The 16,128-nt window shown below is 43.0% G+C and overlaps 1 protein-coding gene across 8 annotated transcripts in view; it reads left to right on the forward strand.

Moving 5' to 3' along the window:
• The window catches only part of LOC144717570 (cytosolic purine 5'-nucleotidase-like), a 46,991-nt gene that overhangs the window by 13,488 nt on the left and 17,375 nt on the right, over positions 1–16,128 (forward strand). For 4 of the 8 annotated variants that reach the window (XM_078593004.1, XM_078593005.1, XM_078593008.1 and 1 more), the window contains 3 exons: positions 12,671–12,744; positions 14,507–14,624; positions 15,955–16,050. In XM_078593004.1, the coding sequence (XP_078449130.1) occupies positions 12,671–12,744; positions 14,507–14,624; positions 15,955–16,050 (288 nt within the window). Of the gene's footprint in view, positions 1–8,571; positions 9,150–9,676; positions 9,694–9,748; positions 11,433–12,670; positions 12,745–14,506; positions 14,625–15,954; positions 16,051–16,128 lie in introns of those variants that run through there. The other 4 variants (XM_078593006.1, XM_078593007.1, XM_078593011.1 and 1 more) reach the window with 3 other exon arrangements.

Here is a 16,128-nt window from a genome sequence, read left to right on the forward strand (position 1 = left end):
TTGTGGATCTTTTAGTATTGACAGTAGGCATAAATAAATGTAAGTTTTGGACTTGATTACCCTTGAGGATTATTTGTTCTCGTCTTATGTCACCATACAGTTACTTTGCTTAAATATAGAAAACAACCAAATATGGGACTGTTGGTTTTATTTCGAGTTGGTGGCAAGTCTCCTTAGGTATTCCTAGCATGGCTCTGACCAGCGTTACGTTACGATATTGGCTGTGAAGAGCACTTCTGACAGTCTGCACGAGCCCTGCCGATCTTGCACAAATGCTATAGGTGTTGTTTTCACACTCCCTTGGTGGGTATATTATTACGTATATCACTGGTTAAAAAAAATATACGGGTGTGAACAGTAACGCAGTGGTTTGCGCACTGTACAATAAACCTGGTCCACCTGAGTTCGATTCCCGTCAAGTGATATATCACCCGATCCTCAGTCCTGCTACCTTCAACCCACATGAACCAGTGTGGTGAAGTATGGTCAGTCAAGCTCCCATTGTTGGCATAGCAGGGGACAAGCTTTCATCCACCAGTAGATTGACAATGGCCAGTCCATTATCTATTTTGATTATTTTGAAAAACGTGCTTAATTATTCATGTTTTTTTTATATTTAAAATAACAATCGTACTTGTTACCCTACATCAATATACTTGATGTAGATGAAAAGCACATTGGGTGATGAGAGTGAATAATCATAGAAGCACTAGGGCAGAGATGGAGAGGCAGGGCTCGAAAGAGGTGGTTCACATTGGTGAGCCAGGATAATCAGGACTGTTGTGTGTGGATCGGAGATGGTCCAGGATGAGATTGAGTGCAGAGGGAGGATCAGGAAGGTTCCTCGTGGCAAAAATGCCAGAGAGAAGAAGATCTATTTAAACACCGTGAATGTCTTGTATAATTACATGTGCAAAATAGCTTGCCTCGCGTTGCAAACTGTACATTTGGTCATGTTTTGGTCGCGTTTACTGGCCGCCTTTGGGAGGAATGCCAAATTGTTGTTTAGTACGAAAAGTTTGTTCAGATTTTCAGAACATTGCCAATCATCTCAATGTGTCCAGGCAGTTCAGTACTTGCTTAAGGGGGGTACGCCCTCCCCCTCCCCTACACAACACTGGCTCATTCACGAGGAGCCACGTGGGTAGGCTGATATTCTCCGTCTACCACGCCAGCCTAGTTTCGTCGAGGTTTGTAGGCATCATTCCCGAAGCTCCCTCTAACCTTGCCCTTTGACCTGGTCACTCACTTGATTGTGAAATTGCCAGATTACAAACGGCTATGTATTTTGGTGAACTGTTCTCCAGGAGAGCGGTTTTTTTGTGTGCGCGCTCGAGTCCAGTTCAAATGTTTGTCCCTTCAAAATATGACCATCACTGCCTGGTCTGCCTGTCGACAAATAAGAGGTGAAGCATTTGTACCGTGGACTTTTTTTTTTGCCCTCCCCTAATCATATATCATTCAATTAATCCAGATACAACGGGTGAACAATACACACGGATTGACATGCAACATGTTATGATTTGAAAAATTAAATCCATTTGGATGGAACCCTTGCAGCTAGCAGTGTATATAACACCTTTTCAGATAATGAACCCAGAAGATGGCGTCGCTTAATTAAGTAAATTCATTAGGACTCCATTCAAACTCGAGGTACACTTATTAAATGCCATGCAAAGACTATCACTCAGCCGTTGTACCTGGATTCATTGAGTGAAACGTCAGCAGTTCACTGCAGCTGAGAACCTGCTTTAATCATTTACATGCTATGCAGAAGGTCCATCGCCCAAAATGTCACCTATTTTATATTTTTCCTTTTAAAGCGGTGTTATTGATGAATGTGTTATTGGTTATTAGTGTTTTTGTTCCACTTCCAATTCCGTACAGTATTATGCCTTTGTTATTCACGAGGGATACGTCCCGGAGATGCTCATGGTGAGCAAATTTCGAGTATAATGATAGTGGCCTACGAAACTTATCTTTTGAATGAATTACCTTAAATAAGCTATGAAATACTTGCTCGCGTATTGTATGTGCATGGAGGCAACGTCTGCACTTGTTTCTAAAGCTTATAGAAGTTGTATCTCGTAAGTGCAACGTCTGCAGATGCTGATCAAACTTCGAGCAGTTCTCTATCTCTGCTTTCTCTTTATCTCGTAACTTTCGCTCTCATCACTTTATCGCATCACATTCTCTCTCATCACTTCTCTCTCTCGATGCAGTCATGTAATGTTCCAGATGCGATTCGCGGAAAAGCAAAATCTTAGATAACAAGTTCGTGAATAACGATGGAATACTGTATCACCAATTGCTTTTTTTGCTTTAATCATGGGTTGCCTCTTGGGCCCAGAATCAAACCCAGGTATTCAGTGGTCCTGATCCCTGAGCAAGCTGACCACCACGGCATTGTGAGACAAAAAAATAGTTCAACAAAATAACACGCATTTTCTTCGTTCTCGAGATACATATGCATTGATAACACATATTTGGTCAGTGCAGTGCACATTTTTTTTGCCATTACAGACAATTTTACCAAATTTTCATGTTTCATAAGTTAATGATTCTCACTACTCGGTAACCAATTCCACATAATGTCCTGAGGCTCATTGTTTGCTCCTATTGGGATAGTATGTGATTTAGATAGTGCTTTATCGATTTTCTTTTTTTTATAATCCAAACCAAATGAGCACGTTCAGTATCGGCTGAAAATGTCGAAACCTCACTGGTGGGTTGTGGAACTGCAACGTATTTGGGCTGGCAAGGCACGTTTCGGTACCCCTCCAATTGCTGTGTTTCCACAACCACTGGGAAAGCAGACTCCAGCTGTGCTGGGCCATTCGGAGAATGGCTCCATATGGCTGTTTTCCTGTCCCATCACTTCAAGAGACCCGCAGCTCTGTGGGGACTTGGCCCTTCTCACTCTTTCGCCTCCACAGCCAGAGGGAAGCTTTCATGTTTGTTTTTTAAACGAGGTTTAATGTTTATTCCCATCGTCAGCAGCAGCCACGCTCTTATCCGCTGGTGGATGAACGCTTCTCCAATCTGTCTCTGTTTCTCATGGCCTTGCGATGTAATAATCGATATAGCCCTTGCACATTAGCTGATTGATATATACTTTGGCTATGTAATGTATGCTGAACAATAATCTATCTTTTTAAATGTTCTTATTTGTTGTTTAATTTTCCCTAGAGGGGAAACTAGTAATTTTGATGACTCGGATGGATATGCATTTCTTTTTGCTGTGTCCCTATCTACTCCACAGCCACAATCGCCAACCCCCATAATCTAATCTTGATTTGAAGCTTATATATGTCTCCGGCCAAAGTAGCACGTTTTAGAGAGACATGAAGACAAATCCGGTGCCGGTGAGCAAAATGTGAAGATTTGTACAAACCTTTTATGCATTTATAGAGGTTTGTAAAAGTTTTTTCAAATTTTCACGTGATACGGTTGTTTTTTTGCTCGGTTTTCTAATTACTTTGTTGATGTACTTTCCTTCAGGGGTTTGATTTTTATCATTTCGGCGACCCAGGTCAAACTTTCAAATTAGAGTTACCCCTGTTTCATGAGTTCTCACCTGGCTTTTAACAACTTAAGAATGTGTCTGTGTGTGTGCGCAGGCCGATTGAAATTTGTTGCACACGTCGGGCTAGCTTGCAGCCGTGAAAATATTGTGGCATCAATGGACCACTGGCACAGGAGTCCTCTTTCTCTTCGTACGGGTCAAGCTGGTATGCTCTCAAAGGACGGGCGTTAATATAGACCCTAATGGGGTGTGAGCATGCATGCTAAGTGCTAACATTGGAGAGCCGTGCAGTGTACATGCTATTAAATAAAATTGCACAATTGCCGCCCAAGTGGGAAAACACCATTAAACATTTCCATCCCCAAGTGGTGTCTTTCCACGGAAAAAAAAGGTCCAGGTTGTGAAAACTTTTGGCACATGAGAACCCAATCGTTATATGCACACGCATATGATGTAAGTCCACTGTTGTATGAAGTTCTCCGCACACACTGTGTTGGTTGTGGGTGTTGTTTAAGCATACTTAACCACGCTCGCCTGTGTGGTATGGTGAAGTGGTGTGGGTAAGCCTGCCCTCAACCGTTTCAGAAAAGAAACACCACACGGTAATGAATTGAACTCGCGTTGCCGGGTTCATCGGGCAGTGCTCGAATCACTGTCACTGTATGCCGTGTGCATACAGTGTGTTGTATAAACACGAACCACAGACCCAGGAAACCATTGAAGGGTGAGATCGTGGGTGGTCGAGGCAGGTTCAGCACATCAGTGTTGGCACGTCACCCCCCGATGTGTGGTAGACTGCTGGCACATCACCTTGATCCCACACGATTAAATTTCACGCGGTGTGCCACCACTATCTTGGACGGCCATGCACGTGTGTTTCGCAAGGCATAATGTGTGTACCGCTTCGATAAATATAAGTGAGGTATTTTGCCAGAGCTCCCGGGAGTGTGTTTTTACTACGTTGTAAACATTCTTCCTATGTTTTATTTAGGGAAGTGAGAAGGTTGAGCCCAGTTTGTAGGTAAAGGAAGGGTGATGGGCCAAATGTCAAACGCCGTGCAGGCGTTGCTGCCAGCGCTCCTTTTGGCGGGTGTAATCTCCGTGTCAAATCAGAATCTTAATTTAAATCGGAGGTATTCGGTGAGCTATGAAGCCCTTTTTCCACGGATGGTTTTGAAGCAGAGTGTTTTGCTAGGTTTCATTCCCTCTGGCTTGATAGCTCGATTTGTTCAAATCAACACGTGGACAGGGGTGGAAATGAGCCGGAACCACCCGGAAAGCCATGGCAAGAGTGCGTTCCGGAAGGAACAAGGTACAACTTTAACGGCGGGATAATTTTTTATTTTGATATATCTTTAATTAGCAAGTGTCCATCGTGCTCTCGAACTCCCAAAAGGTACATGGGAGAAAAACATTCGTACACTTATGTAAAAGGTCTTGTGTTAAAGGTCTGCGAATATACCGAATGAACATATATAACATCCTTTTATAATTTTAAATGAGCCCTCATTTTCCACAATCCAAACCTTACTAATTGGCTGTCAGGTGGCGGTGGGTTTAACGACACATTTACACGATCTGACTCAAGAAAAAGTTGTATTGTGGATGATTTTGTTCGCGAAAGCCGAAGTGTTAAACGATCCAGTTATAGCGGATGAAAGTGGGGTGGTAGGATCCAGAATGGGGTATTTATGAGTTCCCTCGACAATTTCTTCCCATTTTCAGCACTGCACGTGAATGACTGAATGTCATCAACTATTAGCACTTGCAAGGGGCTGTGAAGGCTTAGAGTCACAGGAGTAGCTTGTCGACAATGCAGCGTTTCCATACTTTTTCGCTGCCACTCTTGCAGATGCTTACAAGAGAAGTTACTCCTGGTTAGAATTGTAGGCATGTTGGTGATGCAGAGATGAGTTTAATGTTAGCGCAAAAGCTGTTTTAGTTGTGCATTATACAGAGCGATATAGAGTGCAAATTATTGATAAACCTCTGCATTTCTCCCACCAATATCAATGTCTTTATTAAATAGTTTAACACTGCGTGCAAGGTATGGATGGAGTCTTTGCTTTCACAACGTTCAATCTCCTGTTGGGAAAAAGTAAGGGTCATTAGAGTTCAATGGGGGTATCTATAAATGGATATATTTATTTATTTAGCTTTGCCCATATATTCTCAGCTTCAGTGTCACATCCTTGAAATAAGCGCTTGAAAAATTAAGTTGTAAACATCATTGTACATTTGTATCCAGCACTCTACAAGAAAACCTCCATAATATTGTTGTTGACCTACGTTCAAACACAAGCACGTGTAACATTTTGTGCCAAAGGTTTTAAGGACCCAGTAAAAAAAAAGTGTTCCATTTCAGATTTCAAAGTTAGATTCAGTGTTGCATTCGTCACCAGGAAAAAACCCCAGATGCAAACTTTTCCCGTCCCAATGTTCAAAAACAAATACTGGAACTTTACATTTTTTTTCCTGCCAAGGTTTGTTTTATTTTTTTTGCGAGTATAGTTGTTGTAAGCATAGACTTTGCTATATTTGTGCCCAAATTTCAGCTGTGTCTAGCCCCTCTAGAATATAAAAATGTACACTCAGTCTGATACAACGACCTGTGTGTCGTCGATAAACATTGTAGTTGATGGTACGTTATACGTACCTTGCTTATTTCTCAGATGAACAAGAAAATTGTGAAACTGACACTGGATTTCTCTGGTATATACACACACACAGTGTCCGAAGTTCCAAATGTTAGCAGTCAACAGACTTGTAAAACACACATTCTATAGGCCAGTTTAACACATAGGCTTTCGCGACCAATATTAATAATACACGTTTTTGGGTTAGATCGCGTTATTTATAAATGTGTCGTAACCCTCCACCACCCGACACGGCCAATCAGCAAAAAAGTGTCACGTTGACAAAAGACAAATAGTTCACTACTTTAGCCCACCGGTGTGTTGATGAGTGAAACCACAACATTTCGCTGGTAATTGCTGGATGCAATTACCAGCGAAACGTCGTACTCAAAAATTGTAAATGTTGTGGTTTCACTCTTCAACACACCGGCGGGCTAGAGTAGTGAACTATTTTGTCTTTTGTCAACGTGACACTTTTTTGCTGATTGGCCGTGTCGGGTGGTGGAGGATTACGACACATAAATAACGCGATCTAACCCAAAAACGTTTATTATGAATTCTATAGGCCGCTTGCTTGTTGTTATAATGGATAGGTACGGACAGCGTTAAGGCGGCACGGCACGTTAGCCCTCCGAAGTTTACGTTCAAGCTCTGCGTTGTTGTGTGAAGCGTGGAAGTTCACGGCGATGACCGTACTTGCCAGGAGTTGGTGAAGTTGGTGCAACATGGGTGCTCTGCGATGATATTTACTTCTCTGAGAGCACATTGTGCACAAGACTGGCATAGAAATTGGCCAGCCAAAGCAAGCCAATCGTTGTCGTTTTTAGAATAGGCAATAAAATGTCATCAAAATTTTACGATAAATAATCCAAACCACAAGCCATATATATACAATCTTACCATTCCGTTCATCCAGACTTCTGAATAATAGCGCCTTTGACGAAGAAAATTTAACGAAAAAGAAGAACAATGGAATATTTAATGCTTTACAGCGTTTAATTAAACTTTTTTTTTTACAGAAATCTTAACGTTTTTGGGAACATTACTGGACAAGCTTGCACAGAGGGCCTTTTTGTTTTGTAATAGGCGTCAAATCAATTATGCATAATTTTGTCCCAGGATAAATTTGAGCTTTGTTCCACGTTCACTGGATAAAGATACGATATTTATTGTTGTAAAATTCTTTTTTCAGCAGTTATTTACAGCACGGGTGCCCGCTCATTTACGGTCAAAGGAGAATGCAACATTTGCTGACGTGGCTAATTTTGGAATCTCGGCATCGGAACGTTCTGTGACCTACTTCGTGAGTTGCGCCCGACTCGCTGCCCTCTCGTGCATGCCCGTGCGTTCATTGATGAACGACGCAAGTGCACGGCCTGCCTGCGTAACCGGTGTCACAGGGTTGCTTCGTTCGGACAGCTTCATAATTGGGGGGGAGGAGGGGGCTTCTCCGGGTTGTACTAACATTGGACTCCATTAGCATTCTTGGCGAATTCCACGATCTTTTGTAACCCGGGCTCACAATGCGCGTTCTGTTTGTGTGCCGGCTACGTGGCCGGCTTTTGTCACACATGACTGGCAGGAGGGAGGCTGCCAAGGGCGCTGCTATTCGCACCCGAATAGACTTAACCTTGATGGTTAATGTTCATTTGAGTTCGCAGAGCGTAATCGAGTCTTGGGGTCCTGTTGAAAGTCTACGACTAAATGCTAATTCCAAATACAATATATATTACTTTTAGGCCAGAGTTATACATGTACCAGTGTACATGTGGAACTGTTTTGTCAATCCACTGCGACATGAGGGCTTCCCCACGGCACTTTATTGATCATACTTCACGCTTGTCAGGGCGGGTTGGTGAAGGCGTGAAGCATAGAAGTTCAGTACAACAATTCTATATTTTATATACTGCCCTCTGCTGTCCACAACAAAGTTGCTCAGCCTGTAACACCTGCTGTGTACGGTAGTCGCCCATACAAGCACGATCCAGGGGTCAACCCTGCAACAAGCTTCCAATATCTGCTGGTCCCGGGCTCGTTCTGGGCAATTTGGTCATCGGCAAGTTACATTCGGTTACAAAGTAAACATCTGCCCTTATAAATTGAACGACCTATGTCTAGCAACGAAGTCAAGCACCACACTCGAGAAAACAGGCAGTGAGTGGTCTTTAATCACTGCCGCGCTTATCCATCATCCATGTACGTCTCTGGGGAGATGGGGCACCACCACGATCTTGTCTTCCTGTCGTGCAAGTAGTGGTGGCGAATGTGTGTGACGGAGGGGGGTGGGCTGGTTGAGCCAGTGGTTGGGTAATGCTGATAAGGCAGAGAGCGAGAGAGAGAGAGGGCTGTGTGTGGGGTAGGGGTGGAGGGGGGAGTGTGTGGAACGCATGCACAGTCAGCCTCGCTTGTCCGGGCCACTGCACGCCCATTGCCGTGGATGTTGGGGGATCACGTGACGACGGCGGGTGTGCGTGCGTGCTCAAAGAGCGCTGTTTACGACGGATCCTCCTCCCGCTTGTAGATGAAGCGAGAAGCTCCGTCAGTAGCAGCAGCCCCATTCGACGTTAGCCGGCAGCCGGCACGCACACGCGCTCTCCGCCGCCGCCGTTTCGTTTCTCAAAGCTTGCCTCTGGCGGGTGTTCGATTTCAGGCTTGATCTGACGCAGCTGAACAAAAGGCCTCTTTAGCAGAGAGGGATACCTTTGTGCTTTCGTCGCCACTGCATGCGAGAGAGGTCCGTGCTGTGAGAGGAGGGGGGTTTTTAGGCAAAGCGGTGGTGCCGAGAATCTTGTGAGCCTCAAATCGCGAGTGGTTTTTTTTTGTTAACGTGGGCTTTGTTTACTTACCATGGGCTCCGTTGGGAAAGAGAGCCTGCAGCTGGATTTCAACACATGCGAGCAGTTTGAGCGAGAGTATTTAAACCTCAAAAATGAATTGTCCCTGGACCATGTTGACTATCGCACAATCAAGAGGGACTTCCGTTCCAGGTAAAAGACGTTGAAATGCAAAAACTGGAATTCGGTAATTTTCTTCGAATCGCCTTTGAAACATCGCGGCTTGGCCGTTCGAATGTGCTGCATACGTATGAAAGTTGCCTTTTGTCGGTGGTCGTTGTTAACGAGTAGATACATTATGGTTTTGTTCGTGAATGTTATGCCATCGTAACTGTACCAATTGTCAACCCCCCCCCCCACCATGCTTTAGTAAAAGGTAACTTGAATGATCAGAATGTAACATGTATATGTTACCCTTGATAAATAACTACTAGTACAGCAATTCAATTGTAACCATATTATTTGGCCTGTACATTCATCTTCTACATAGCTGACGTTGCTGTTTAATTTGGAGATTGTGTTTACTGTTGACTTCAAACACGTACTAAACAAAAATGTATGATTTCTTCGGTTAGCAAATATGAGTCCGTTTGCAGAAAATAAGTCGCTGGCTTTTCACTAAATGTTGTATTTGTGACGTGGATATAAATTGAGCTAATAATTTGTTCCCTTTTATGCAGGATGACCTTGAACACAGGTACAATGCAGTGAATTGCCCTGTGTGTGCTCCCCTTATAGCAGTGTCGATTCAAAACATAGTTCGTGTAAAAAAAAAGTTGTCAAGATTTTTGCCCTACCAAAATGTTTCTCTTCCAAAATTAATAAAAAAACAAGTTGACCTGGTTTTACTCGTACCTGCCGTACGAGGTGTGCCCGATTCATTTAGTGTAATGTGTTAAGGAATCGCCTACCAATTTGAACTATGTAATTTTTGTAAAGCCCATCGAGTTCCTGTAATCATGGGTAGCATTTATTGCGTCATTGTGTGCAAATCCTTGTGATTTGTCCATTGTGTACAAATGCACGTGATTCGTCCATTGAGCAGCGCGCCCTCCTATTTGCTCAGACCCCTCTGCGCCTTCCCACTCCATATGTGACCGCTTGAAAGTGACAGGGATACGTATGCCCATTTACACGTTGACGGGCACACATTTAGACGACTTGTTAGAATTCACATTCGCCAAACGTAGAACCAACTAGCGTTACGTTTCACAGTTAATCGCCGAGGAAAACTGTTCATGTTTATTTTGTTGCAAAATGACGGTCCACATTTATGTCTGAAGCGGGGGGCAGTCCGTGCTTGCAGACATACGGTTTAATCGTTGACTGTAACCGGAGCTCACTTCAGATGACAAGGCTTTAGAGTCGGGCAGGTTGTGTTGACAGAGCCTTCTCGAAACCTCATGACGCCGAAACATTTTGACGAATGGCTGTTCACGTCATATTTGGCCCATCGGAGAGATTTGTTTCGTGCTCAAGAGCCGCATAATTTTTGCCGCTGCACGGCAGACGTGACCACCGAACCGTGTGTCTGCCATTTAACGCAGTGTTCAGTGTCAACATCTTTGCACATTGCCTCCCGTTGGCAGATGCTCCGTTTGTCAAAGAAGATGATGGTTCCATCTTGCGATCGACAGAGCCATTGACTGGCGACCGTAGATCACCTTTGTGACGCAGATTGTCACCGTCTCTGCAGCTCCCGCATTCGCCGAACATCCCAACTCCCTCCCCCCTATCTCTGCACTCGGTTTAAATGCTGCGTTGTTTGTGTCGCTGGGCAGGCTTGTGAGGAAATGGGCCGTAAAAGCATTGTGAAATCTGCTCTATTTTCTTTTCGTCCATTAACCTCTGCGATTTAATGCACACGGCACATTGAAGCTGATTTGTGTTTTATATACAGTAGCGCAGTACGTGTAATACGCTTCACAGATGCAAGCAAGGGCATCCCTTAATAGTCGGCATTTCCACTGCCCACTGTCATGTCACGATGAAGTGCTCAGCTGTATAGCAGCTGTGCCTGTTACTGCACATTGACATGACGTCTGTGATTCTGAACATTTACCAGCCAAATGTATTGTCACTGGCATGACAATTGTGGTGCTGTCTGGCGTTTTTGAAAAAGAGAGACCCAAGATTTTAGTTTTCGATTTTCATCTTTTTTTTTCCCTTTCTTTGACGTGTAAAGCGTTTTCTCGGTGGTTTCTTAGCAGATCCCTGCCGCCTCCACCGATGGTGATAGTCCTCTGGTGGGTGACGTAGATTCTTCGCGATGGGGCTGTTGTTGATAGGCACCCATCGCAGGCTGACATCATCCATAATAAATTGAAATAGAGGCGTGGTGGCGCCCGTGTTTATGATTACCGGTTACCAGGTGCGAACTATGCCAAAGCGTGTGTGGCTAGCAGGGTGTGTTAAAGTGAGCACTATGGCTGAAAGGTAGGTCGGAGTTGGTGTATTGATGTGATTGGAATTGTACATGAACAACGATTTTACTTGAAACGTATATGTTTATTGTTTGTTTGCTAAATAGCTAATGTACAAAATTATTCACCACTTTGGGGATTACGTAAGTATGGTTCTGGACAATTAACCAATTTTGCTACAGTTCTGGCATAGATTGACCTAACCGGGTAGAGATTGTCATGGGGCCCCTCCTAATGCCCGTAAGAAGATTGAGCCTCAAGCTTACTGGCACCACCAAATAACACGGTGTCTTTTAAAACTCACGTGTGTTACATTGCATTCGTTGACAAGGGGGTAAGGGTTTCAACTGTGCCCAGTCCATGTAAAATCGTGAGCACGTGTACCCTCAAACAAAATGCATTCGCTCAGAGCATTGAAGTTCAAAGTCTGTGGCAGGCTTAACAAATTCTACTTTTGGAACCAAAATATAGCAGGCAATTTTTATTTGTGCAGGAATGGGTATTAGTAACTTCTACATCATGGGACCTCCTTTGCCAGTACAAAAATATGATCATAGCCGTACGCCTTTTGGCGTCTTCTGGTCTAACACCGTTTGAGACGAGGCTCAGAGGCTCAAAAGAAAGCTGTCTCGGGTGTGGACAAATCAGTTTCAAGGACAATGCATATTTGATCAGAGTATGTTTTTTGTTTGCATTCTGACCACAAACATTGTGGTTAATGCAGACATGATTCTTTGTTAAAGGTTTCAGTTTGGTGTTTTAACATCTTAACACAGCTGTTTTGTTGCAAGATTAAAGGGGAAAAACTTATCATATTAGTAACTTGGCTGTGGCGTTTATAATGTTTATAAAATTCGTAACTGCAATGACTGATTTGAATTAATTAAAGGTTCGAAGACGAGCATTGTTCTTGTTAAGGCATGCAGAAAATGTACTGAGTGTGGTAGAAGAGGATTTTCCCTCAGGTTTGTTGGTGTATAAGATATCAAGACCTGATTGTCTTTAGCACTGTTTGGGATCGGTTGCAAGGCTCTGTGGCTAGGTGTGCCTATCCAAGGTCAATTGTCCACTGTTTATTCTTAGGCTTTTGCTCAATGTGTTACCTTAAACACTTATCTGCCTCCTGGTTTATCATTTGCCAAGTTTATGTGAGTGCAGCAGTGAAGCAACATGAGTGAAATGCCACCGCAGATCTTGGAATTAATACTTAGTGATATTTATCGTTCTCTTGTTTGGTGATGTGTTTTTCAGAGTATTTGTGAACCGAAGCCTTGCCATGGAGAAAATCAAATGCTTTGGCTTTGATATGGACTACACTCTAGCCGGTAATAAGCATTGCAAAAATTCAGACAAACACATGTACACCAAGGAACAAATATACTTGACCCTTATTCCGGCTTGGGCTTGCATGATAAGGTGTGCGGCACAGTAAGAAATCAACACTTAGAAGTAGTCTACCAAATAATGAAATGGAAATTGCAGTCATAGTTGGCATTGCTACCTGATCATTTGATTTACATTCATGTTTTCGAGGATCACGATACATGTAGTGTACCACATTACCCAATTGGAGCCCACATGATGATTCCATTGCTGTAATTGTTACGCAGGACGCCATTAGATAATATACACTTAACTTGAACGTAATTAAATATCATTGTTTTGGTTGTACAATTTATTGGCCCGCATCTCCACATTGAAACTTGTTATGAAGTGGCTGTAACCGGTTTTATAAAACATGTATGAAATGTTGTACTTCGTTTCCTATTTAAATATGGGGTATGCAACTCGTCACTAACAGTTTTATTTTGTAAGTGGAGGATTATAATCATTTTTTTTACCAAAATCATTCTAACGATAACAAATATTGTATCTATATCATGTTACAGGCTTTCTTGTACAGTACAGTTATTTTATTTAAGACCAGGTAAGATTCACGGCCAGCCTAACATGAGTGGCGATCGATATCTGAATTGGTCCTGGGCCTTCATCCCTTTACCAACCCACACTGACAAAGTGAGTGTGGTGAAGTATGGCAGAACAAAAATCCCCATATCCGGCGCAGCAGTAGGGAAGCCTTTTACATAGCAGTAGATTGAATCAGAAATATACTTTGCAACGAAGATTTGGGTGAAATAAATACATTGTAACAGCAAACAGGTTCGAGTGCAACACATTAAAATTCAGAATGAAACATCACACACATTAAACATCAGAAGTTTTTATGTCGGGTTCTAGGTCAGTCAGCCCCCGTTAATCTCAATTAAGCATTGCTTGAAGGTATATAGCACCCTGATGATCACCAAAATGTAGATGGCAGAGCTGTTTGATAGGGCCCGCCTAAAAAACAGCCGCCAGTGCTGATGAAATTCATACTTGGATGCATGGATCAAATTAAGTTTTCAAACTTGGCAGGCAGTTCCGTGTCATTAATTAACTTTCCTCCAGAGCGATTATTATTATCACGTAGAAGTCTGCTACCACCGCATTTATGTTTAAGATCGAGTAGCAGTGTGATCCATTGTGTTTTAATCTACTGAATCTAGACGAAGTGTCCCTACAGGTAACCACGTGCGCATATCATGATGAATGTGCTTGGACGTCTGCCGGCTCATGCTTGTTTTGGCCAGAGTGATGCTTTTGTTTGTCTCCTGTGACATCACGTACCTTACGTAATGTGAAATGTGTTCATGCCACTAAATTGTAATTTAACATGAGGTTTATGTGGTGCGTGACGATCGCTTAGCCGTCACGTGATTGTTGGTAGAAAAATGTGACGTTGCCTTGGATTCGCTATAGCGGCACGTTCACTTTTAACCCCCATGATGTCCCTCTAAGTAGAGTTTCAGTGGCCGTTACGTTACCCTTGCGTGTGTCAAGTGGTGCAGCGTGAACCCACCTTGGGGCACGCAATTATTGACTCGGATAAGGTCAGTTGTTCGGTGTGAACCCACCCTAAGCGTTCTAAAGTTCAACCGGACGAATATAGCCGCACGTTAACTTTACACCTGTGTGACGCGATGCTAACGTGGTGGTTACCTTATCTTCAGCGATCTAACTGTGAAACCCACTTCTGTATCCCCAAAGTGTACAAGTCGCCAGAGTACGAGGCGCTGGGGTTCGAGCTGACGGTGGAGCGCCTCGTCAATATCGGCTACCCCCAGGAGCTGCTCAGCTTCGAATACGACCCCAGCTTCCCGACCAGGCGAGCACAAAACACGCGTGTCGCCGGGTTTTTCCCAGACTGTCAGTGGTCCACATCGCAAGGCAGATTCGCTCGCGACCTTCGCAAGTGGAAACTCATTGAACCCCTTGCGTGCGCAGTTGCAGAACACAGATCAGACTTTTGGTCACAGTCGATCACTGAACCCTGAAAACAATGGTGGCTTTGAAGATATCCATGCTCAGAAACCGAAGCCATTGCCTGGTTAAACCGGTTAATCTGGACAAAGACTAATAAGTTACTATTTATCTAGAAATATACAATATTATTAATGACTTTCACCCTCAACATGTTTAAACTCAAACCAATCTAACAGAGATCGATGCATGTTGTTGATATTAGTTCATAGTTTATCAGTGTAAAGTTATAGTTGCTGCTGTACATCAACATCAGCCTCATGAAGAATAAGAAGGGGTAGAGAACTTAAGATTGTACTTTTTTATCCTGGTAATTGGTCAAGTGGGAGAAAATGTTTTTGTTAAACATCCGATTGATCCATCGTGGCATTTTATCCACGATTGTTAATATTCAACAAGTTTAGTTTAGTCTGGTGTCACGTGGTTGGTAGCTTCGGTACATTTGTACATTTTTGTAATGGTGGAATAATTAACTGTTGCTATGACCCCCACCTGCTTGCACACATATCAATGTGATTTAATCATCACTCCAATTGCAGCAAGTCAGCTCTATTCTTGATACCCAATTACGTTTTGGGCACTGAGTACCATAAATGTTCATTACAGCCACCTGTTTGCTTTCATTATCCCTTGCAAAAGCATAACATTATATGGGTGTTGCAGTTGAAATTATCTGCAAATGCTCATTCGGGAAAATAAAATAAACTCTGCCTTTTTGAGGTCACCGATCTAAATTATTGATGTGCAACTGCTCGCAGGATCTCACGAGCATAAATATACAAATCACGTGTGAATGACAGCACAGTATTAAGATACCACAGCCCATTGCCCTATGTAATGTTGGTGGCTCACCATTGATGTGTTTAAAAAAACAACAACCTTGATTGTAAAGCACCTCTCACAAGTAATACTTTTTGCGTGTACTCTTGTCAGCGCTGACACGTTCGCAGTTTTTTGTTAACGCGTGAAGATGGCGCGTCTGAATGAAATCTTAAATATTTCTGCTGCTGCAATAACTGTTACCAGACAGCCTTGTCTTTGTTTGCTCGGTAATCAGCTAGGCCATGCTGCAGGCAGACCCGAGCCAGAATGGAAAGGCAACGCATGATATGAATTATATTTTGTTTATTTTTGTCCAAGATATTTTAACTTACACTGTGCTTTTGTTATAACAGGGGGTTGGTGTTTGATGCTATGTTTGGAAACCTACTGAAAGTCGACGCATATGGAAACATTCTGGTCTGCGTGCATGGTTTCAACTTTATGAAGGGGTGAGTGAATTAATTTTTTTTGTGACGTGGGCAATGTTGCATAACACTGTAACAATATTTGTTGTTGTTTCTGGGTAG

This window comes from Lampetra planeri, chromosome 4, assembly GCF_965212315.1.
Source record: "Lampetra planeri chromosome 4, kcLamPlan1.2.h2, whole genome shotgun sequence".
NCBI lineage: Eukaryota > Metazoa > Chordata > Hyperoartia > Petromyzontiformes > Petromyzontidae > Lampetra > Lampetra planeri.